General features: G+C 40.6%; 1 protein-coding gene across 1 annotated transcript; it reads left to right on the forward strand.

Annotated features, from left to right (window-relative positions):
- The first annotated feature begins 342 nt into the window (after positions 1-342).
- sbds (SBDS ribosome maturation factor) lies at positions 343-16,351 on the forward strand. Its single transcript, XM_067451547.1, has 5 exons — positions 343-574; positions 2,352-2,481; positions 4,945-5,145; positions 8,089-8,253; positions 14,970-16,351. The coding sequence occupies exons 1-5, from the start codon at positions 447-449 to the stop codon at positions 15,096-15,098; spliced, it is 753 nt and encodes a 250-aa protein (XP_067307648.1). The 5' UTR covers positions 343-446; the 3' UTR covers positions 15,099-16,351.
- Positions 16,352-23,344: the final 6,993 nt, after the last annotated feature.

Consider the following 23,344-nt stretch of genomic DNA (forward strand, 5'->3'; position numbering starts at 1 on the left):
TCAGTGATATTAAACTTCACTGTATGGAAAAATGTGTACTATTTTCCATCTGCAGCAAGAAAGACAAAATTATAACCTAAAGAATGCCAGTCATTCATTAATATAGCATTTATACAGCAGTCACCAATAGCTTAATGAATATATGCTAAAATATTATTTTCTAAAAAGTGTTTTTCCCCATTTTGTTTCTTATTTATTAAACAATGTGATGACATGGAAAAGTACCAAATTCAAAAAACCTTTTCCCCCATCGTGGGTCTCGGTCTCAGTGGGACGTTTTGCGGATCATCGTGGCATAGTTACTCCGACCCCCCAGGAGTCGCTGCGGCGGTGACGCGCAGATAACGAGCGCGCGCCGCGCGTGCGTCGAGGAAGAGGCTGACCGGAAGAAACGGGCAGTGGAGTAACTGCAGTAACTTACTGCGCTGAGCTGAAGAGAACCAACCATGTCAATATTTACACCTACTAACCAGATCAGGCTAACAAATGTTGCCGTCGTGAGGATGAAGAAAGGAGGGAAAAGATTTGAAATAGCCTGCTATAAAAACAAAGTGATGAGTTGGAGATCTGGAGCGTGAGTGTATTATGAAATGCTTATTATATGGTTATTTATGTTTATTCTGTTATTATAGCTGTTGTAACAGAGTTAAATGACTGATATATCACTGTTGGAATGATTTTATTGCGTACCTTTGCTTGGTTCTTGTTGAAACTGGAAATAGTTTCTTATAGTGTGCACCAGTTTCACGTGCGTGTTGTAGTGCGTATGCAGCGGGCGCGCTCACATATGATGACGCATTTGCAGTGCGCAGCTGTCAGCATTTATTATTTTATCATTTAACACTTTACAATAGGATTTTATTAGATAACTATTAATAATGAACAATAGTTCTGCATCGTTTATTAATCTCAATCTTAATTCTAATCATAAATTCGACATGTACTAATAGCCTACATTATTAAAATCAAATGTTGTATTTGTTAAAGGGATAACGTTAGTTCACCCAGAAATGAAAATGTGATGTTTATCTCCTTACCCTCAGGCCATCCAAGCTGTAGGTGTCTTTGTTTCTTCAGTAGAACACAAATTAAGATTTTTAACTCCAGCCGTTGCTCTTATAATGCATGTCAATGGGGTGTATTAATATGAGAGTAAAAACACAGACATACACATCCATATGGCTCGTGGCAACACATTGATGTATTAAGACACAAAACAATTGGTTTCTGTGAGAAACCGATCAGTGACTGTTATTTATTTATTTTTACCTCATATCAGACGAATCTCATCTAGTCCCAATGCCATTACTTTCGCCGGAGAAGGTATAAAACTTGACGCGATCATCTATATATTCGTCTGTATATGAGGTAAAAAAATAACAAATACTGTTTGGTTTCTCACAGAAACCGATCGGTTCGTGTCTTAAGACATCAATGTGTCGTCAGGAGCAGCAGGGTTTTTGTGCATGTGCTCTAAGCACATTTTTGTTTGTTTGTTTGTTTTGCTCTTATAGACTTGTTACCTATTCCCTACATCTTGGATTCCCTGGGGGTCGGTCAGCAGTTAAACATGAAAATTAAATTTTTGGGTGAACTAACCCTTTAAACGCACTAAATTTAAACAATGTATTCTTCAATTTATTTTTTCTATATAGATGTATATATTAAGTTGCTCAGTTGATAACCAAAAAAATAACACATATTTAAAACTTTAAACAAGAACTTTGTTTTCCCCATGGAGAGACGAGTGCCATCCATTATTTTGCCTGTTTTATCTAAATGTGAGGTAAGGTGTAGTTTTCCTTGCGTTACCCTGGGCAAAAAGCCATGCGTTGACTGTGAGTAGACTCACAACTCACAGATTTATGTTTTCTTGTTGGGTCTGAAAAAGATCTTAAAATGTCTTAATTTGACCATCTACAATTTAAGGCCTGACAAATGTCTGGAGCATAAATTGGTCTTAAATTTCCTGGATTATTACGCAGAAATGAGAGAATAGTTCCTAGCCATATCAGTCTGGAAAATTGCAACTTTTCATTTTCTGTCGGTCTTGGTACACAACGTAACTATACACAGCATGTAAATAGGAAAATGTTGGTGTTATTTTGTCACTTATTGAGCAGTAGGCTAGATGGAGCCGTTTACCTCCAGTCTTTGTGCTAAGCTAGGCTAGCGGTTGGAGTGTCAGACAGAGTTATGGCACGCACGGAGATGAGAACGGTGTGTATGGACTTGTCTAACTCTGGGGGATACGGTGAATAAGATAAAGTCCCAAAAAGTCAGCCTGTTCCTTTAAGTGACATTAATGTAATGTGCACAAATCAACTGAACTGCATTTATTTTTTTAACAGGGAGAAGGATCTTGATGAAGTCCTGCAGACAAACACAGTGTTTGTAAATGTGTCTAAGGGACAAGTGGCGAAGAAAGATGACCTGTCAAACGCTTTTGGCACAGAGGACTTGACAGAAATATGTAAACAGGTGAATTTGCAGGCTCTGATCTGATCTGACCTGACTTTGGGTTTTATTTTTATGACAGTAATAATAATAATAATAATAATAATAATAGATTTTATTTATAATGCACTTTTCATTCCGAAGAATCTCAAAGTGCAACAAGGGGGGGGGGGGGGGGGGGGATAACAACAAAAAATGAATAACAAGTAAAAATATAGAATACTACAAACAATCAACCAACACAGAAAACAGAACAGAAACAGAGCTGATGGTGAACAGAAACAGAGCTGATGGTGAACAGAAACAGAGCTGATGGTGAACAGAAACAGAGCTGATGGTGAACAGAAACAGAGCTGATGGTGAACAGAAACAGAGCTGATGGTGGACAGAAACAGAGCTGATGGTGAACAGAAACAGAGCTGATGGTGAACAGAAACAGAGCCTGATGGTGAACAGAAACAGAGCTGATGGTGAACAGAAACAGAGCTGATGGTGAACAGAAACAGAGCTGATGGTGAACAGAAACAGAGCTGATGGTGGACAGAAAACAGAGCTGATGGCGAACAGAAAACAGAGCTGATGGTGAACAGAAACAGAGCTGATGGTGAACAGAAACAGAGCTGATGGTGAACAGAAACAGAGCTGATGGTGGACAGAAACAGAGCTGATGGTGAACAGAAACAGAGCTGATGGTGAACAGAAACAGAGCCTGATGGTGAACAGAAACAGAGCTGATGGTGAACAGAAACAGAGCTGATGGTGAACAGAAACAGAGCTGATGGTGAACAGAAACAGAGCTGATGGTGAACAGAAACAGAGCTGATGGTGAACAGAAACAGAGCTGATGGTGAACAGAAACAGAGCTGATGGTGAACAGAAACAGAGCTGATGGTGAACAGAAACAGAGCTGATGGTGAACAGAAACAGAGCTGATGGTGAATAGAAACAGAGCTGATGGTGAACAGAAACAGAGCCTGATGGTGAACAGAAACAGAGCTGATGGTGAACAGAAACAGAGCTGATGGTGAACAGAAACAGAGCTGATGGTGAACAGAAACAGAGCTGATGGTGAATAGAAACAGAGCTGATGGTGAACAGAAACAGAGCTGATGGTGAACAGAAACAGAGCTGATGGTGAACAGAAACAGAGCTGATGGTGGACAGAAAACAGAGCTGATGGTGAACAGAAACAGAGCTGATGGTGAACAGAAACAGAGCTGATGGTGAACAGAAACAGAGCTGATGGTGAACAGAAACAGAGCCTGATGGTGAACAGAAACAGAGCTGATGGTGAACAGAAACAGAGCTGATGGTGAACAGAAACAGAGCTGATGGTGAACAGAAACAGAGCTGATGGTGAACAGAAACAGAGCTGATGGTGAATAGAAACAGAGCTGATGGTGAACAGAAACAGAGCTGATGGTGGACAGAAAACAGAGCTGATGGTGAACAGAAACAGAGCTGATGGTGAACAGAAACAGAGCTGATGGTGAACAGAAACAGAGCTGATGGTGAACAGAAACAGAGCCTGATGGTGAACAGAAACAGAGCTGATGGTGAACAGAAACAGAGCTGATGGTGAACAGAAACAGAGCTGATGGTGAACAGAAACAGAGCTGATGGTGAACAGAAACAGAGCTGATGGTGAACAGAAACAGAGCTGATGGTGAATAGAAACAGAGCTGATGGTGAACAGAAACAGAGCTGATGGTGGACAGAAAACAGCTGATGGTGGAAGTCTCTGTTAGCTCCGCAGCACACTGTGGTCCACTCCATGTTTCAGATTTCTCCCAGCGGCAGTGTCCCGATGACATCGCCGAGGTACGACAGCTGAAGACCAGATGATGGGTCTTCATGATGATTCAAACGATGGGGATCGCTGCAGCACCATGCAGGAGGCAGAACATTCCTCCGGGCACTTCTGTGGACACACCGGGGCCGGCGCAGATGTCCAAGCCGCTCCACGGTCGCAATGCAGGACGGAACAGCGGCGCAGCCGAGAAGCAGAACATCCCAACATCATGCCGGACGCCGACGACGAGAGCCCGGATGACGCTAGCCCGGTGCAAACTTCAGCCACCATGCAGCTTAAGCCCAAGGGAGACCACCAGTGAGCACCCGCGGCGAGAAACATCAAATGTCCTCCAAACCAGAAACCAACCGCAGCAATTCAAACGTAAACATTAGAGAAGCGGTTGAAAACGGCGAAACGACGAACAACGTCCTCTCAGTGGCTGCCAGCAATCAGCAACAGTCCCAATTGTAGCTCTGACTGTTAGACTAGTTACAAACATAAGGACATAAAATAAAATGTAAATCTAATAGTACATTAACATGATTTGTTGTGGGTGGAGAAGCGGCGAACAGACAACGCCAGCGTCCTCTCCCCCACGTAGCCAGGAACCCCCAGTGTATTCATTTGACATTTTTTATATAAATCCTTAAATGTTTCTGCATGAATGGATTTTTGTTGTTTTTTATTTCCAGATTTTAGCTAAAGGAGAACTACAGGTGTCAGACAGGGAACGACACAGCCAACTGGAACAGATGTTTCGTGATATTGCAACTATTGTGGCAGAAAAATGTGTGAATCCTGAGACCAAACGTCCCTACACAGTAAGCCTTATAGAGAGAGCGATGAAGGACATTCACTTCTCTGTCAAGGCAAACAAAAGCACTAAACAGCAGGTCAGTAGACTTTGATCATGTGACGCTCTGTAAAATACCAGGGCCCGTATTTATCAAACATCTTAGAATTACTCACAAGAACACTGCTAAGAATTGACTTAAGAGTAACAAAATTCCTGGCTCAAAGCTGCGCTTAAAAGTTAGTTATCAAGCCTCCCAATCATACTTTAAGTAAAGTGTAAGGGTGCGTTCACACTTGTAGTTCGGTTCGTTTGGTTAGTTTGGTCCGGACCAAAAAACAAAAACAAACATAATAGTCCTGGTCCGCTTAGCGTTCACACGGGCATTTTTAAGAGCGAACCTAAAGTTACCGAACCAAAGGCACAGGGAGACGGTCACAACCTGATTGGTCGGCTTATATGACGTAGGAGCTCGTTTACCGAACATGCAAAACAATGCTGTGTGCGGATTACACGCGATCATTTTATGCGTGTACATATGGCATTATTTTTTACCAGAGAACTCATGAAGAGCTCATGAAATGTTCACAACATTCAAAACAACGCTGTGTGCTGGATTAAACGCGATCATTTTATGCGTGTAACACATATGGCATTATTTTTTACCAGAGAACTCATGAAGAGCTCATGAAATGTTCAAAACACTGCTGTGTGCCGGATTACACGCGGTCATTTTATGCGTGTACATGTGGCATTATTTTTACCCACTGAGAACTCATGAAGAGCTCATAAAATGTTCAAAACATTCAAAACAGCAGCAGGATTTCCTCCGTTGTGCAGAAAAGAGACGGCCGTTCTGTCGTCTGTACCTGCTAATAATGGGCACCACGGGTCCTTTGATGAGAATATCCAGGTATGCTTTTTGTGTGTTTTTTCTAGCATTTTCGAAACATGCTCGTCAGACCAAATATTGATGAGGCTCTTCCTCGTTGCTCTACGTTTGCCCTCTAACGTTAAAGTTACTCATTTTGGATAACGTACACCGATCTTTCCGCGTCGTCAAATCAGCTGCATTATGCGTGGCATCTTGTGACATTATACGTCCGGTTTTTGGTCCGTTTACATGTCTTTGGTCCGTGTTGCGTTCATATATCAATCGAACCGCACCAGAGTTCGTTTGGAAGCGGACCGAGACCCATCTTTTTAGCGGTCTCGGTCCGCTTGTTTGGTGCGCACCAGGGTTCGGATGGCAGCGTTTACATATGTTCAAATGAACCGCACTAACCGAGCAACCGCACCAGGGTTCGTTTTAATCGAACCAAACATGACAAGTGTGAACGCACCCTAAGTCTAAATCTTAAGTGTCAGTCTTAGAGTTGATTTACGACACTTTGCTGTGCCACAAACTGGATTTTGGATGATTTCATAGGCATGAACTAATCATTGAATAGATGTCCTTATTTAAGAATATTCTCCGATAAATTCACATTGAATGGTGAAGTTCCTAAGAGGAGGTTACATCCAACACACTTTTGACAATAAAGAGTTTTCAATAGAATACATTATAATATACACATTTGAAATGAAAGATAAACATTTTTTCATCCATGTCTTAATTACAATTATTACACTGGTGTGCTGATAACTGACCCGCGTATATATAGCCTAGATTTTTTTAATATAATCAGCCACCATGGATTCCAAAAGAAAACCGAACTGGCAGGAGGAAGAAGCGATCGCTACTGCTTGCTGAATTAGCCGAACAGCGGTGTTTATATATTTATTATAAAACCCAACACTAACCAGCGCTGAAAAAGATGATGCCTGCTCTGTCCAAACGATACCGTTTGATTAACTGCTTGTCGTCAAACATTTCGAACACATTCTCCCTCTCTTGAAAGATTTGCCCACGTCTCTGTCTCCTCAGCGCCATCTCAAGCCCCTACTGGCAACTCCTAACCACTTGAGAGACCTCTTGAGCTGTCTCAAATAACTGGGAGAGTAAGAGTGATTCTTAGCTTTAAGAAATTTGATAACTTGCTTTTATACTTAAGTTTGAAAGTAGTAGTAAATTTCATAAATTCTCAGCACTTAAGACTAAAATAGCACTTTGAGAAGCTTGATAAATACAGGCCCATGTTAATAACACAATCACTGAAGAGGTCACTAAGGGTGTGTTCACACTTGTAGTTCGGTTCGTTTGGTCCGGACCAGAAAACAAAAACAAAACGTATAGTCCTGGTCCGCTTAGTGTTCACACTGGCATTTATAACAGCGAACCTAAAGTTACCGAACCAAAGGCACAGGGAGACGCTCTCAACCTGATTGGTCGGCTTATATGACGTAGGAGCCGCTTACCGAACATTCAAAACACTGCTGTGTGCGGATTACACGCGGTCATTTTATGCGTGTACATGTGGCATTATTTTTACCAGCTGAGAACTCATGAAGAGCTCATGAAATGTTCAAAACATTCAAAACAGCAGCAGGATTTCCTCCGTTGTGCAGAAAAGAGACGGCCGTTCTGTCGTCTGTACCTGCTAATAATGGGCACCACGGGTCCTTTGATGAGAATATCCAGGTTTGCTTTTTGAGCGCATTTTCGAAACATGCTCGTCGGACCAAATATTGATGAGGCTCTTCCTCGTTGCTCTACGTTTGCCTCTAACGTTACTCATTTTTGATACACGATATGGCGCATCGTCAAATCAGCTGACTATGCGTCGCACTTTGTGACATTACGTCCGGTTTTTGGTCCGTTTACATGTCTTTGGTCCGCGTTCATATATCAATCGAACCGCACCAGAGTTCGTTTGGAAGCGGACCGAGACCCATCTTTTTAGCGGTCTCGGTCCGCTTGTTTGGTGCGCACCAGGGTTCGGATGGCAGCGTTCACATATGTTCAAATGAACCGTACTAACCGAGTAATCGCACCAGGGTTCGGTTTAATCCAACCAAACATGACAAGTGTGAACACCCTAACATGAAATATGTTCTCTGAGAGTAGCACACAGTCTGATTAAGGTCAGTGTCGCCCCTCCAGGCTCTGGAGGTCATCAAGCAGCTGAAGGAGTCCATTCAGATTCAGAGAGCTCACATGCGGCTGCGCTTCGTCTTGCCAGCCAAGGATGGGAAGAGACTGAAAGAAAAGCTTAGACCATTAATAAAGGCGGTGGAGAACGAGGACTTTGATGATCAGCTTGAAATGGTAAGAGTCTTCCCGGGTCATTTTATTAATTAATTTTGACCAAATATCACTGGTCTATAAACAAGGGATATGCCAGCATGATCAACTAATCAATCAACAGCCCAATATTTGGTGAGTTTGACGAGCAAGTTTATATTAAGCAGTTATATATTAAGCAGTACTGCGTTAAATAGAGTTTTATTATTAAATAAATTTAAGTAAATTTAAGCACATAGAGAAGCTACAGTGGCCGACAGTGGACAAAGATGTCGTCTCCTGAGAGTAGCTAGTAGAGGTCGGCTGATAGTGGATTTTACAGACACAGATAACTAGGTTGGACTGTGCTCGCAGATTACTAATTAATCAACCAATTAATTTTTTTTTAAATGGTGACAACACTGCTGAACTTTATTGCAAGAAATAATAAATCATGAAAATGTGCTAAATGAAATGCATATATAAATATGAATATATTAAAATGAGGAGTTCTAACAGGACCCATTCTACAAAAAATAAATTAAACAGAAATATTACAGGTCAAATGCGTTTATTTTGTTATAACCTAGAAACATGCATGTGCATTTTAAAGGTAACACTTTGCAAGTTGCATTTGTTAACAAGGATTTATTAGCTTACACAAACTATACATTACGCAATGCACATTTTTACAGCATGTATTAATATTTGAGCAAGTCAATTGTTCCTTGATCATTTATGTTAGTTCATAGTGTATAGTGCTGCAACGACGCGTCGTGTCAGACGTTCATCTCGCGTAATGTTGGCTTCTGCTCCTGGTTCTATCACAAAAACCTAGACCGCGAATATCAAAAGTATGGGAATACTTTAAACAGAGGCCAAACAGTGTTTCCCACACATAGACTAATTTGTGGCGGACTGCCACATAATCAATAACGGCCGCCACATTCGTCATTCATTCATTTTTACGCTATTTAAAAGACGCACGCATATTCGTTTAGCTGCATTTCCTTAAGTTCTCTCTCCGCCCTTTTCCGCGTCTCTTACTCACTCACACACACGCGTTGCATTCGACCGTAAAACAAGTTTTATTGCATTTTGGCGCATTTAGTATGACATAGCTTTTAAAACCAGAGCAGTTGAATAACAGAGTTGCGACACGCCTTCATCACGCGGCAGCGCGCGGTCACGGCGCTCATATAATTCTAAACAAACCAGCGCGGTGTCAATCAATACAGACCAGTGTTTCCCAACCGGGATCCCGAGCAAAAGTTGCGGGGACGCACTTACACTTCGGTTCATCTCACACCTGATGACGCATCTTTAATATGGGTTGTAACTTGAAAATAATGCTGTATGTATGTTTCTGTCGATGGATATACGTGCTGACTCCTCAGGTATGCACTACAACAACAACAGCGATAATAAAAGAAAAACGTGGGCAAAACGGTCTCTCTTTGTAAACTTTATAAAACGCATGCGAGTTCTGCTGTCTTTGTGCACTCGTCTCAAAGCGCGCAAATATTGAGTTATCTTTCAAATCCTGTGCTTAAACGGACAAACTCACAAAAAGTATGTCAAAATGTCATAGCCTACTCTATGCCTTAAGTGAACTTTATACAGAAAATACAACGACTATCCGTGGGTCTTAAAGGGGCAGTAGCCTTCACTGCTGTCTGTTTAATGTCAAACAAAAGATAAAGACATCACTCACTGCTCCTGACTGAATAGCTTTTGTAAGTTTAATAAGGATTATTTTTTAAATTTTAAACAGTTAAATGTGTGGTTATTTTACTTTTGATTACTTCATTCCATTTCTCTACGTAAAAACTAATGTTAGACCTACCTGAAAATCCTGAAAAGCATTGTTTATTTTGTTCTCATCTTTGCTAAATAGTATTTATTTGTGCTGCTGCTTCTATTTAAGTTATCTGTTCTTATTTTCTTTATTTTCATTTGACAGTAGTCCTTTTTCCCCTGAACATAGCAAATACCGAACTGTACTGAAACATGAACCTAAAACCGTGATACAAAGCGAACTGTGAGCAGTCTGTACTGTTACACCTCTAGCGTAACTTATGTGAGGGGGTGCCACAGAATTGTGAAAAATTTCTACGGGTAAAAAAAATAAATCGTTAGATTAGTCGACTAATCGGAAAAATAATCGTTAGATTAGTCGACTAATCGGAAAAATAATCGTTAGATTAGTTGACAGAAAAAATAATCTTTAGTTGCAGCTCTAATAGTGTATTAATTAAGGTAACTCGATAATATAGCGCTTTTTACAATGAAGCTTGTTTCAAAGCAGCTTCACGGTGATAAAAGGAAAATATTGCAACAGAATTTAATATAAGTAATATATTTATATATTAAATTAAGTAATGTATTTAAATATTTAGTGTCTCCAACTGAGCAAGCCAAAAGCCAAAGGCGACAGGGGTGACGGCAGAGGTGTCAAGTAACGAAGTACAGATACTTCGTTACCTTACTTAAGTAGAAATTTTGGGTATCTAAACTTTACTGCAGTAATTATTTTTCTGCCTACTTTTTACTTCTACTCCTTACATTTCCACGCAATTATCTGTACTTTCTAATCCTTACTTTTTAAAAATAGCCTCGTTACTCCTCTTTCATTTCAGTTCGTTTAAAAAAAAAACTATGCAGATAAATCGCGTCATCCTGATAGTGTGAATTTGATTGTGGTTGGATGAGAAGTGTAAACATATACCATTCCAACACCCTATTGGTTACTACACGATCCGTCGCGCTTGCACTTGACTCAAAGCACAAATCACACACGGTGTTGCCAGATTTTGGGGATGCACCTGTCCATGCCCCAAGTGGAAGCCCAGATACCTCACTTCCACGCGCCCAATCGCACACTTCTTTGGATTGGCCGTGAGCCTCGCTCCCCTCAGCGACCTCAGGACGGCCCTCAAATGCTGCATATGCCGCTGCCAATCATTACTAAAAATAATAATATCATCCAGATAGGCAGCCGCATATGCCGCATGGGGCCGTAGGATCCTGTCAATGAGACGCTGAAAGGTCGCGGGTGCCCCGAACAATCCAAATGGAAAGGTGACAAATTGGTGTAATCCAAGCCGTCTTTTCTTTGGACAATGGAGACAAGGGGATCTGCCAATAGCCCTTTGTTAAGTCCAATGTCGAATAAAAGCGAGCCGTGCCTAGCCGATCTAACAGCTCGTCAACCCGTGGCATTGGATACGCGTCGAATTTCGACACAGCATTCACCTTGCGGTAATCTACACAGAACCGGACGGAGCCGTCTGTTTTCGGAACTAAAACTATCGGGCGGGCCCAGTCACTGTTAGATTCCTCGATTACTCCCATGTCCAACATCGCGCTCAATTCGTCCTGAACCACCTTTTTCTTATGTTCAGGTAAGCGATACGGCCAGCTGCGAACTACCACGCCCGGCTCGGTCTCAATGTGGTGCTGAATGAGGTTCGTACGGCCCGGCAGAGGCAAGAACACGTCGGCGAACTCCGCCTGTAACGTTGTTAAATCAGTGAGTTGGGACGGTGAGAGGTGATCTCCTCCCGGGGCCAGAGCGAAAGATTGTCGTTTGATGTTCGCCTCTGAGCCGAGATCCTCCCCTCCCCCCCGACCACCGACACCAACATCACTGATTCGGCCTCATTCCATTTTTTCAGGAAATTGAGGTGATATACCTGACGCGCCCCTCCCCTATCGGACCGTATAACCTCATAATCAAGATCCCCGACTTGTCGTGCGACCTCAAACGGCCCCTGCCACTTAGCCATTAATTTAGAGCTAGACGTTGGGAGTAATACGAGTACTTTCTCTCCCGGTGAAAATTTGCGTAGTCTCGTTCCCCTGTTATACAGCCGGCTCTGGCGGTCCTGGGTTTGTTACAAATTCTCCCGTGATAGCCGTCCCAACGTGTCGAGTTTTGTTCTCAAGTCCAGCACATACTGAATTTCGTTTTTGCCTTGAGAAGGTCCCTCCTCCCAAGTCTCTCGCAGGATATCCAGTACCCCTCGGGGCTGGCGTCCATAGAGGAGCTCAAAGGGGGAAAACCCCGTGGAGGCTTGTGGGACCTCCCGCACAGCGAATAAGAGGGGTTCTAGCCACTTATCCCAATTTTTGGCGTCATCCTGTACGAACTTTTGGATCATGGATTTAAGCGTGCGATTAAACCGTTCGACCAAGCCGTCTGTTTGTGGGTGATAGACGCTAGTTCGAATCGATCTAATGCCCAATAACCCGTACAGCTCGCATAACGTACGTGACATAAACGCTGTGCCTTGATCGGTGAGGATTTCCTTCGGAACCCCCACCCGGGAGATAAGACGAAACAGCACGTCCGCAACACTTTTTTGACGGAAATGTTGCGGAGGGCTTCTGCCTCCAGGTACCGCGTTGCATAATCTACTATGACTAGTGCAAAGCGGTGTCCCCGTGCGGATCGCTCTAATGGCCCGATGAGGTCCATCGCAATTCTCTCGAAGGGGACCTGCATTAATGGAAGGGGGCGCAAAGGCGCTTTTGGGGCGGCCAGGGGATTCACCAACTGACATTCCGGACACGCCGCACACCACCTGCGCACATTGTCATGAATGTCTGGCCAGAAAAATCGGGTCATGAGACGATTCAGTGTAGCCGCCTGTCCCAAATGTCCCGCCATAGGATTTGTATGAGCCGCGTGGAAAAGCATTTCCCTGCGGCTCTTTGGAACTAATAACTGGGTTGTATCTATTTTTGTCCGAGCGTCTTGGGTCACTCGATACAACCAATCTTTTATAATGGCAAAATATGGATAGGAGAGCAGGTCTGAGAGACTGGCCATCGATGGAACGGACCTGCTGAAATGCGTGTTTTAATGTGTCATCCTGGGACTGCTCCAGAGGAAAGTCATCCCGGTCCGAGAGAATTAGTCTCTCGATCCCGGTCGGTTCCTCTGAGGCAGCAGCCCGGGGTCCTGGCTCCGTCTCACCCAGCTGCACTCGCGCCACCTCCCTCCGCGCCGTATTTCCCCAAGAAGCATCCACACATAAAGCCCCCAATAGAACCGGAAAGGCGGGCCAATTTGTCCCCAAAATTGGTGGATGCCGGAGGTGGGGACTAACCGCCACCTCGACTCTATGCTTTTTCCCCCGAAACTGAATAGAGATTGGGACCACCGGATATTTCGCCAAATGCCCGTGCACACACCGCAACTTCACCACGCGGCTTGTATCCAATGCCCCTGATTGAATCAGGCTTTGATGAATGGAGGTTTGGTTACAACCTGAATCCACCAAGGCCTGATAAGTACCCCCCTTGATACTCACAGGTACTTGGTACTCGCCCGCCTGACCGGGGGTGACCTGGGGAGCGTCCGGGACCCGGACCATCATCCCCACCTCCATCATCCGGCACCGGTCAACAATTTTTTTTTTACCATTTCATTGCTAACATCAGCTATCAGGTTCCCAGACGAATGCAAGCTAATCTTAGTAAAGTAACTTTTATCAGTGCTATCGTTATTCTGTATATTGTACGACATCACTAGCGTAAGGCAAAGTTTATATTGTAGGCTATATCATTTTCTCTAATGACCTACCATAGCCCCATTCGTAGGCTAGTCATAATAAGGTGTCATAGTGTGAAATATATTTACATCGTACAATAATATGTCTTAAATGAATAAGATTACAGGACAGATGTAAAAGTAAAGGTGAAAGTCTCGCTTAGAAACAGCTAACTTACGCTAGCATTATCAGATTAGACTACATTAAGTGTGTAACAGTAAAATAAATGAAAAATAACTCAAATTTAAAGTGCCTACATATATAAACTACAAATTATAATGCAATGAAAATATTAATCTCATGTTATCCGTCATAGAACACAGATTTATGTTACAAGGTAAACAATACTTTTTTATCATTGCCGCGAGGAAAACTATCCTAGACGTCGTTCTAGTGTTATGCACAGCACACCATGATATAATTAGCCAAGCAACAATAAAACTTCCAATACACAAATAGGCTGAATTAATATTACCTGTCGAGAAGAAAGCAGGCAACGTCGGCGTTCTTTTTAAAATCGTTGCTCCTCATTAGATCTTTCCATCTTGGAAAGGCCACTCCAATATTTACTTTTGTCTTGTTGATTTGCCCGTTGCGTTGCCGTCTTAATTCTCTTTTCCGCTTCCTTGGCGACTCTGGCAAATATCCTCGAGAATAAGAGCTCCTCCATCATCATATAGCAGCCTCAAGCAATCCTCCTCTTCACATTCGACACGGTGCCATCGAGTGTTAAAACGCGAAAGGCGAAGCTTGAATATACGGTTATCTCCCTCTTTGGCTAATGTACTTTCAAGATGGAGGAGCAACATGGCGACCGCCATCCGAACCCTCACCTTTATGTATTTTCAATGGTATATTATAAACTTACGAGAACACTTTATTACTTGAAAGAAGTAAAAATACATTAATGAGCACATATATTTTTGAAAGAACTAAGTGATTCTAGCTAAGAGTAAACTAAAAAAGTTACACAGTGTAGCTTTAAAACACAGCAATGGCTATATCATGTGTCTCTATCATGTCTCTGTTATGCGTGGTGATGCATTTTAAACCATTCAACAGCTGTGCAATGAATCGAATTTTAGTTTTGTTTCCGATTTTGGCTTCCAACGATTATAAAAACGTGATTTATATACAAATGAAATATTGGTGTTATATATTTTCTCCTTGTGTTTGAGTTAATGGCGTTTCCTGCCCTTTCAGGTGTGTCTGATAGATCCAGGTTGCTTCCGTGAGATCGACGAGCTCATCCGCTGTGAGACTAAAGGAAAGGGAACACTGGAGGTGCTCAGTCTCAAAGATGTGGAGGAAGGAGACGAGAAACTAGAATAACCGCTTCACCTTTTTCTCTAACTAACACATTAAACTATTGCTGATTCATTTTATATGGAGAGCCTTTTTTAATGAGTTGTATCACTTTATTAAAGCCCATTAGCAGTAATTGCATCAGTATTTTCACAACTGGTACAGGCTTTAGTGACAATTCTGAATCATTTAAAACAATGTTCCCAAAAATAACATTTTCCAATTTGCAATAATTTATTTTCTGTGAAAATGAAAATAATTTGAATTGTTGGATTAATAATAGAATACAATATAGTAAGGGATTCTATAAGAGAGGATCATTTACCATGATTAAATGTCTGATCTTTAAATAGCTTGAATTTGTTAGATCTCTGATGGCACAGACATATTTTTTGGCCCAATCTACTAAGAAAGCATTGTCACGTAGTCCTTATATTCTCATTTTAATTAATGTGCTAATATGTTGCCAGAGAAACCTTATAATCTTGGTTCAGCTGAAAACTGTTCGAGATCATTATTGTGCTATTTAATTTAAGTGTGGGAACTGCTATACAAGAAACTCTTTCTCTAGAAACTCATCTATGATGCAGCTTCTGCTAAGAAGAAAGCCACCTAAGACAGAGAGAGAAATGAATGGTCCTGCTGTACAACAACACTAAAAAAACACATATTTGTGATGTATACAGCACAATTATTTTTCTTCTAAACTGTTTTTCTTTGCTTTCAATGAATGCAATTGTGTAAAATGTGCAATGTACTACTCTGTTACGTTTATGTAGTCAGAATGTGATCTTATCAAGTTGTTGAACAGCGCTCGAAAATAACTTTTTGCTGTTATGTGTTGACTTGATAGTGTTTAATGTTATGTTTGGGATTTAGACTGGTTACCTTTGTGTTGTGTTGCTTCTTTAGACTGAGGATGGGTACGTATGGGTTTTTTGATGCTTTATTTAAGGAACATTTAATTATTTGCTTTTAGCATGGTAATGTTGGTAATATTGGTACCTAATTGGTTGTATTGTATTAGTTAGTTTAGTTTAGACATTTGGAGACTATTTCAAGCAAAATGGCTAAAAAACCCACAAATACATAGTTGCATTCATATTCCAATTTCATGTCTTGTTCAATTAAAGCACCATCAAGTGGTGCAGTCCCATCCCTTTTTGTTTGTGTCCTCAGAGTGCCCCCATAAATAAGCGTGTCAAATTTGGTGAAAATATATCATTCCATTTAGGACATTTGTATTCATGAGCATATAAAAAAAGATAATCCACACCTGACTTTGATTGATTTGTTTGCCACTTACTTAATCAACCCCCTATGATTCTGGTTTTCCTACGATGGTTTTGTCTCGATTGAACTAACGGTTTCGAAGATATTCGCGAAAGTTGTTTAAATGCTAAATCACAACCTTGAAGAAACCATACGGTGAAACCTAGCATGTTTGGTATTGTTGGATTTGACAAGGATTCAGGAATCTAAGGAAATGACTCCTGTGAAAACAATTTATCCAAATACAGTTATAAGCATGTGCGTATTTGATGAGCCATACAGAGTTTTGTGATGTTCATTAAAATTCAGCATTTTATTACAAAATTACAAAAGACAGACGCCCAAAATGACCGATATGATATTGTTGTAAGGACCAAGTTCTCAGATAGCAAGCATGTTTGGGCCACATGTGGGTATTATCTGGCACATATGGCCCAGATATGGCATGGCTGAACAGATATATGGGCCAGAATGTGACCATATTTGTTTTGCCATAACTTTAAAATCGGCGGGAAATGTTCTCTTGGTTCACAACTCATTTTGAGGTATATGGCCCAGATAACAATGCACACATTAGGGCCATATGTGTTTGAGCTATGGCACAAAGTGAGAAAGGCTGATTTGTGGTAAACCTTTGGATTATATATGGAAAAACACAGGACACCTGAAATCAAGCGCAGCTGACATCCGAGGTTTCAAACCTCAGGTGATTGCATCTCATTAGTGGAATGAATCTGACTGATACGGCACTATTGTCTCATCTGCTCTCATGAGTTTTCGGTCTCGCATATCTTCAGGTAAGTGAGGTTTTGGCATTTCAAAGTCTTTTTAGGGTTATTTTGTGCAGCATTATGTATTTGTTTGAGGAGGGTGTCGAATTAGCCTCAGTTGAGTGTATTTACCATTTCAATCCCATGTGTAATGCAGCACACTAGTCACCGAACGACCCAGCAAGCAATTTTCCGTCTAAAAGACGTCTACTAGCCGTCTAAACACACCCCAGACGTCTAGGCTAAATCAAGGCTAAACTTGGGCTGTCAGTGAAAATCTAATAGACGTCTAATCATAGCCCAAGATTAGACGGCTACTGAATGGCTACATCTATACGTCTAATAGACAGCAAATATGGGTCTAGGCTAAATCAAGGCTAAATTTGGGCTGTCAGTGAAAATCTAATAGACGTCTATCATAGCCCAAGGATAGACTAATCATCAAATAGACGGCTAACGAATGACTAATATATACATTTAATAGACAACAAAATGGCTAAAGGATTCTTTTCACTCAAATATAACAGGATCTAAAAAATAAAAATCCATCCAAACACATTAAATATAAAGGTCTTATTTAGAAAAAGAACATTAACAACATAGACAACTTAAGATAATACAAAAAGATCAAAACATAAAAATGACCAAATAAAATTTTACAAATACAATTAAACATAAAAGTAGGATAAGAAATATGGAATATTAACAACGTGATATAATTTAAATTATATATATATATATATATATATATATATATATATATATATATATATATATATATATATATATATATATATATATATAAAGTTAACCCTTTTGTTGGTTTATAAAACGCATCATCACGGCATCTGCCAAATAAGAAACAAAACATTGCACAAGAAAAGCCTTTTTGACATCATAATGTTTTACTTTATTTAAAGTAATTGTGATGAAGTCATTCTCTTTGCTTGGATGCGCACTAAAGCTGGGCAATAAAAGGTTAAGATACATGTATGTGACATGTTTAAACAGTCATCATTTACTCACCCTCAAGTTGTTCCAAACCTGTATGGGTTTCTTTCTTCTGTTGAACACACAAAAATATATATTTTGAAGAATTTTGGTAACCAGATATTTGATGGTAGCCACTGACTTTCATTGTAGGAAAATGAATACAATGGAAGTCAATGCGGCCCATAAAGCTTTTGATTACCCAGGTTCTTCTTTTGTGTTCAACAGATGAAAAGAAACAACAAGAAGCAACGACATCTTGATTTTTGGGTTTAAAAGATGTTTTAGCCGTTATGTTGCATTAGAACAATGAGGTAGATGATTGGGGAAGCACTGAATGGTTTAAGGCCAAAGAAAATGTCTGATCTTCTGCTGCATTATGATCCATCCTCTCAGGGTGTCTGGGACAGGTCTCCTTTCTGTCCCCCGAGTCAAAACTAAACACGGAGAAGCAGAAATCAGTTTTTATACATAATATATCTGGAACAATCTCAAAGAAAACCTGCAGTCCTCCGGCAACTCTTAATTCTTTTAAATCATGGTTTACTGTTTGCCACTGCCTTTTATTAACTGGAAATAAATAATGATACATTTCTTACACTGCACTGTAAATTTTACTCTGCTGTTATCATGTTTTTTATTTTTGTTTGTTTTTTATAGAACAATGTTTTCTTATATTGTCTTTTTAGATTCCCCAATGTTGCTTTTATGTTTTATGTAAAGCACTTTTGGCTTGGTGAAATGTGCAATACACATTTGCCTTGCCAAGTCAAAGACTCATATTTTCATATAATGATCCAAAGAGTAAAAGGATATATGTGGCTTTCATAACAAATTATAATAGTTTGCACGTTTCATGTTTATCCCTTTTTAAGGTGCCTATAGGTACTAGCTAACCACATGGCTTTGACAATATTACTTAGCTAAAATCTCACCGTTCATACACGATAACAAATAATGTATATAATGAACACATGTTAAAACGAAAACACAGATACTTACAAGGCCAAATAATGTCCTTTAACGTTTGCTGTTGCCCGTTGCTGTTCTCCGTTCTCCTCCTGTTGTGTAAAAAAAATTCACTCCAACCGACAGAAATGTTTTTCGCGATATATATCTGCCGTTGCCAGTAGTACAGGCTACAGTTGCCACCTAGCGGTTGAGAGTTGTAATTGATTTTTTTAATTTTATTTTAAAAAGAGACAATAGTTTACGATTTTCTTTGACTGTCTTACATTTTAAGTGAATGTTATGCCAGACAGCAAAGCTAAAACTAATTCAAATGTTTACAAAAGGTTGGGCTAAAAGCAGACTACACATAGCTCGTCCAATTCAGAGCTAAATCGTGGCTACAGATAGACCGTGACATGAAATGACACATCTTGCAAATATTATTGACATTGCGAACATGATGTAATATCAACCATATAATTTGCTACATTGCCAAAAACTAAAATTAATCAGTTTAGTCTTTTGACTAAAAATGGGCTACGAATAGCCGGTCTGTATCGGAGCTAAACCGTGGCTAGGCATAGCCATGAATATATCACGTTAAAGAAATGAAACCAAACACATTGTAATCACTGTTGACTTTGCTTACATGATGGAATATGATACATCTCACAAGTTATTTGGACAAAAAATACATGTAACCAAATTCAAGGTTATTTGGGCTAAAAGTGGTCTACTCATAGGAATGTTCTGACTCCTGCATGGTGCTGCAGCGATCCCCATCGTTTGAATCATCATGAAGAAGACCCATCATCTGGTTTTCAGCTGTCGTGCCTCGGCGATGTCATCGGGACACTGCCGCTGGGAGAAATCTGAAACATGGAGTGGACCACAGTGTGCTGCGGAGCTAACAGAGACTTCCACCATCAGCTGTTTTCTGTTCACCATCAGCTCTGTTTCTGTTCACCATCAGCTCTGTTTCTGTTCACCATCAGCTCTGTTTCTTTTCACCATCAGCTCTGTTTCTGTTCACCATCAGCTCTGTTTTCTGTTCACCATCAGCTCTGTTTCTGTTCACCATCAGCTCTGTTTCTTTTCACCATCAGCTCTGTTTCTGTTCACCATCAGCTCTGTTTTCTGTTCACCATCAGCTCTGTTTCTGTTCACCATCAGCTCTGTTTCTGTTCACCATCAGCTCTGTTTCTGTTCTGTTTTCTGTGTTGGTTGACTGTTTGTAGTATTCTATATTTTTACTTGTTATTCATTTTTTGTTGTTATCCCCCCCCCCCCCCCCCCTCTGTTGCACTTTGAGATTCTTCGGAATGAAAAGTGCATTATAAATAAAATCTATTATTATTATTATTATTATTATTACTCATAGCCGGACTATATCAGGTCTATAATCTAGACGGTGAAATGACGGCTATTGCTTGCTGGGGAGTCATTGATTGATGATTTAAAACTCCGGACTTTTCTTGCATGCGTCCGTTTTTAACACGCCTCGACTATCGTACAGTATCGTGGCAGTTTTGATCTTACAGTGTGACATAGCTTACAGCACTGATTATGTTTGTACAGCCTGACAACAATCGTGAAGGACTATAATAAATCTAAAAGTGTGCACTAAGTTTTTTTGCGGCCGCAACAAAGTTAGGTTTTTTTTGGCGCAAAAAATAAATTAATAAATTCAAATCTTAACCTGGCTAAAGATAAATTACAATGATTAAAAAAAGTGACAAATTATGACAGAATTTTATTTTCGGTTGAACTATCCCTTTAGTTTAAGATTTATTTTAATCATAATTATGCAGAGCTTCCAGGTTGTATTGCTGTTAACATTCTTTAAATGTAACTTTTTATTACAGGTGCAGTCAGTTGAAACAACGCCAGTCCCAACAGCACACTTCCAACACTGATTAGTGTCAATTCACCAGTGTGAGTGCCCGTGCTCACCACCAGAGGGCACTCCAATCCGGACTGTCATTCTATCATAAACTACATTACCCATTATCCTTTGCCCGGACTCATTAGCACTCACTGTTTACACCTGTGTCTTATTATTCTGTTTTCCGCCTGGTTATCTCTGTTATTCACTGTGAAAGTCTTGTTTTGTGTGCACTGCATTTCTGAGCATTTTCCTCAGTGTCATGTCTCTTTGCTTGTTGCATTTCTTGCCTTTTTCCCGGATTACCCGTTTATCTGTCTCTCCTGTCTTGTTTGCCTTTTTGGACTGTTTGCTTATGTATGACCTTTTGCCTGCTTTTGACTATGATTGTGGATTACCCTCTTAATAAATACTGCATTTGGATCTCCTACATTCTGTCTCAGAGCAGTTCTTTACAATTAGAGCCTTTTTTTTCTCTTGTGAAGTTGTTGTTTGTTATCTTTAGCAAGTTACTGTGATTCCCCCCCCCCCCTTCTACTTTAACTTTCATTGCTAGTTTAGCAGAATACACACTTGAAATTTGGTGTCACACTTTGAATGTTATTTATTTTATTATAAATGCTTTCTGATTAACTGTAAATGTTTGTCAAATTTAAATTATTGAATACATTTTTGTTGTTGAGTGTTGTATTTACCATGGAGTTAATACGACTTTTACATAATGCTCAAAGTTGCATGTGGGCCACATAAGGGCCATTAGATTTTAACAAAACTCAGCCATACTAAAATTCCATTTAAGGGCCACATAAAATGGTATTGTTTGGCTCACGTTTGGTGGAGTTATGGCACTGTTTTGGCTGTACTGTGGTAAAGAAGAAGTGGGCCAGATCTGGGCCGGCAAACACAATCTAATCTGGGCCACATCTAAGCTGTTTATCTGGGCCAAAGGAAATTTGCTGACTGGGATGTGTCAGCGGATCAGGAGAAGCCATGGGCGTAGATTACGCGGGGGACGTGTCCCCCTCACTTTTAATAAAATGTATTTTCGTCCCCCGCACTTTTACTGGGTCTCACCGATCCTAGTCGACCCGCTCCGAGCGGGATTCAAACCGGCGCGCGTTACCATGCGCGGCGGCGGGCAAGTTAACAGCGACGCTAACAGCTTTCTCTAATCTCGGTTGATAGCGCTCTTCACGCATCACGGTCAAATGTATAGAAACCAATGTGAATACATCAAGATTTAAATTCAGAGACAAAAAATAATCTATGCACCACCTGCCATTTTATTAGCATCTAAATAGGGCGCTCTCCAGTGGCGTAACTTACTAATGATGGGCCCCAGTGCAGGCTATGCAGTTAGGCCCCCCCTAACCTAGCATATGTAACACTTTAGGTTTAAGTTTCATTTCTATATCAGGATATCGTTTTTTTATTATTATTTACAAATCAAATATTAATGGCTTATTCTGAGGCACCATAATGCAGGGCCTACATCCCTTAATCGTATAAAAGACACTCTTTTATAATCACTAAGACTCCAAATGTGAGTTATTTAGGGGTGTTCGGGGGCATGCTCCCCCAAGAAAATTTAGATTTCTGGGATCTACATATGGGCATTTTAAGATGTTCTGAAGGCCAAAATAGTAGATAACAATATTACTAGAGACTCAAGATGGACATGTTGACATAGGCTACTTTTTGTGTGAGTTTGTCCGTTCAAACGCAAGACTTGAAAGAGAACTCAATGTTTGCACGCTGTGAGACTGCGCGCATTCGGATGAGTGCACAGAGACAGATGTTCTCATTCGCGTCTTCTGGCACTACAGGCGGGTGATGATCGTGAAAATGACTGTCCATAATCGAACCTAAGGCAGCACTTGCATGCATTGAACAAAGTTTATAAAGAGACCGTTTTGCCCACGTTTTTCTTTTATAATCGCTGGTGTTAGTGTATCACTGAGGAGCCAGTGCTTGTATCCATCAAGAGAAACATTAAAAAAAAGTATTACTTTCAAGTTACAACCCTATGGTTATGCGTCATCAGATGTGAGATGAACCACATCTTTAGACAAGCACGCAGGTCGCGGTTTCTGTTCGCGTCATCACATTTCGGACGTATTGTTTCGGTGATGAAAGTCTTTCGGCCAAGAATGCCCCGAGAATGCACATGGTCCATTTTCGGCCGAATATCTGATGCATCCCTAATTAAAATAATGAATAATAATAATAATAAATTATATTATGGGCTAAAAATATATGAAACTAAATAGGCTACGGTTTCTTTAACCCTGTAGCTGAAGAACGCACTGGCGAGTTCTGATGTTTTTTTCCCTCACGAGTCACGACGGGGGATATAACTCGCAATACTCCGTAATTTTTGGCCATACAGATAAATGTGAGACATA

This window comes from Pseudorasbora parva, chromosome 8 (genome assembly GCF_024679245.1).
Source record: "Pseudorasbora parva isolate DD20220531a chromosome 8, ASM2467924v1, whole genome shotgun sequence".
Taxonomy (NCBI): Eukaryota; Metazoa; Chordata; class Actinopteri; order Cypriniformes; family Gobionidae; genus Pseudorasbora; species Pseudorasbora parva.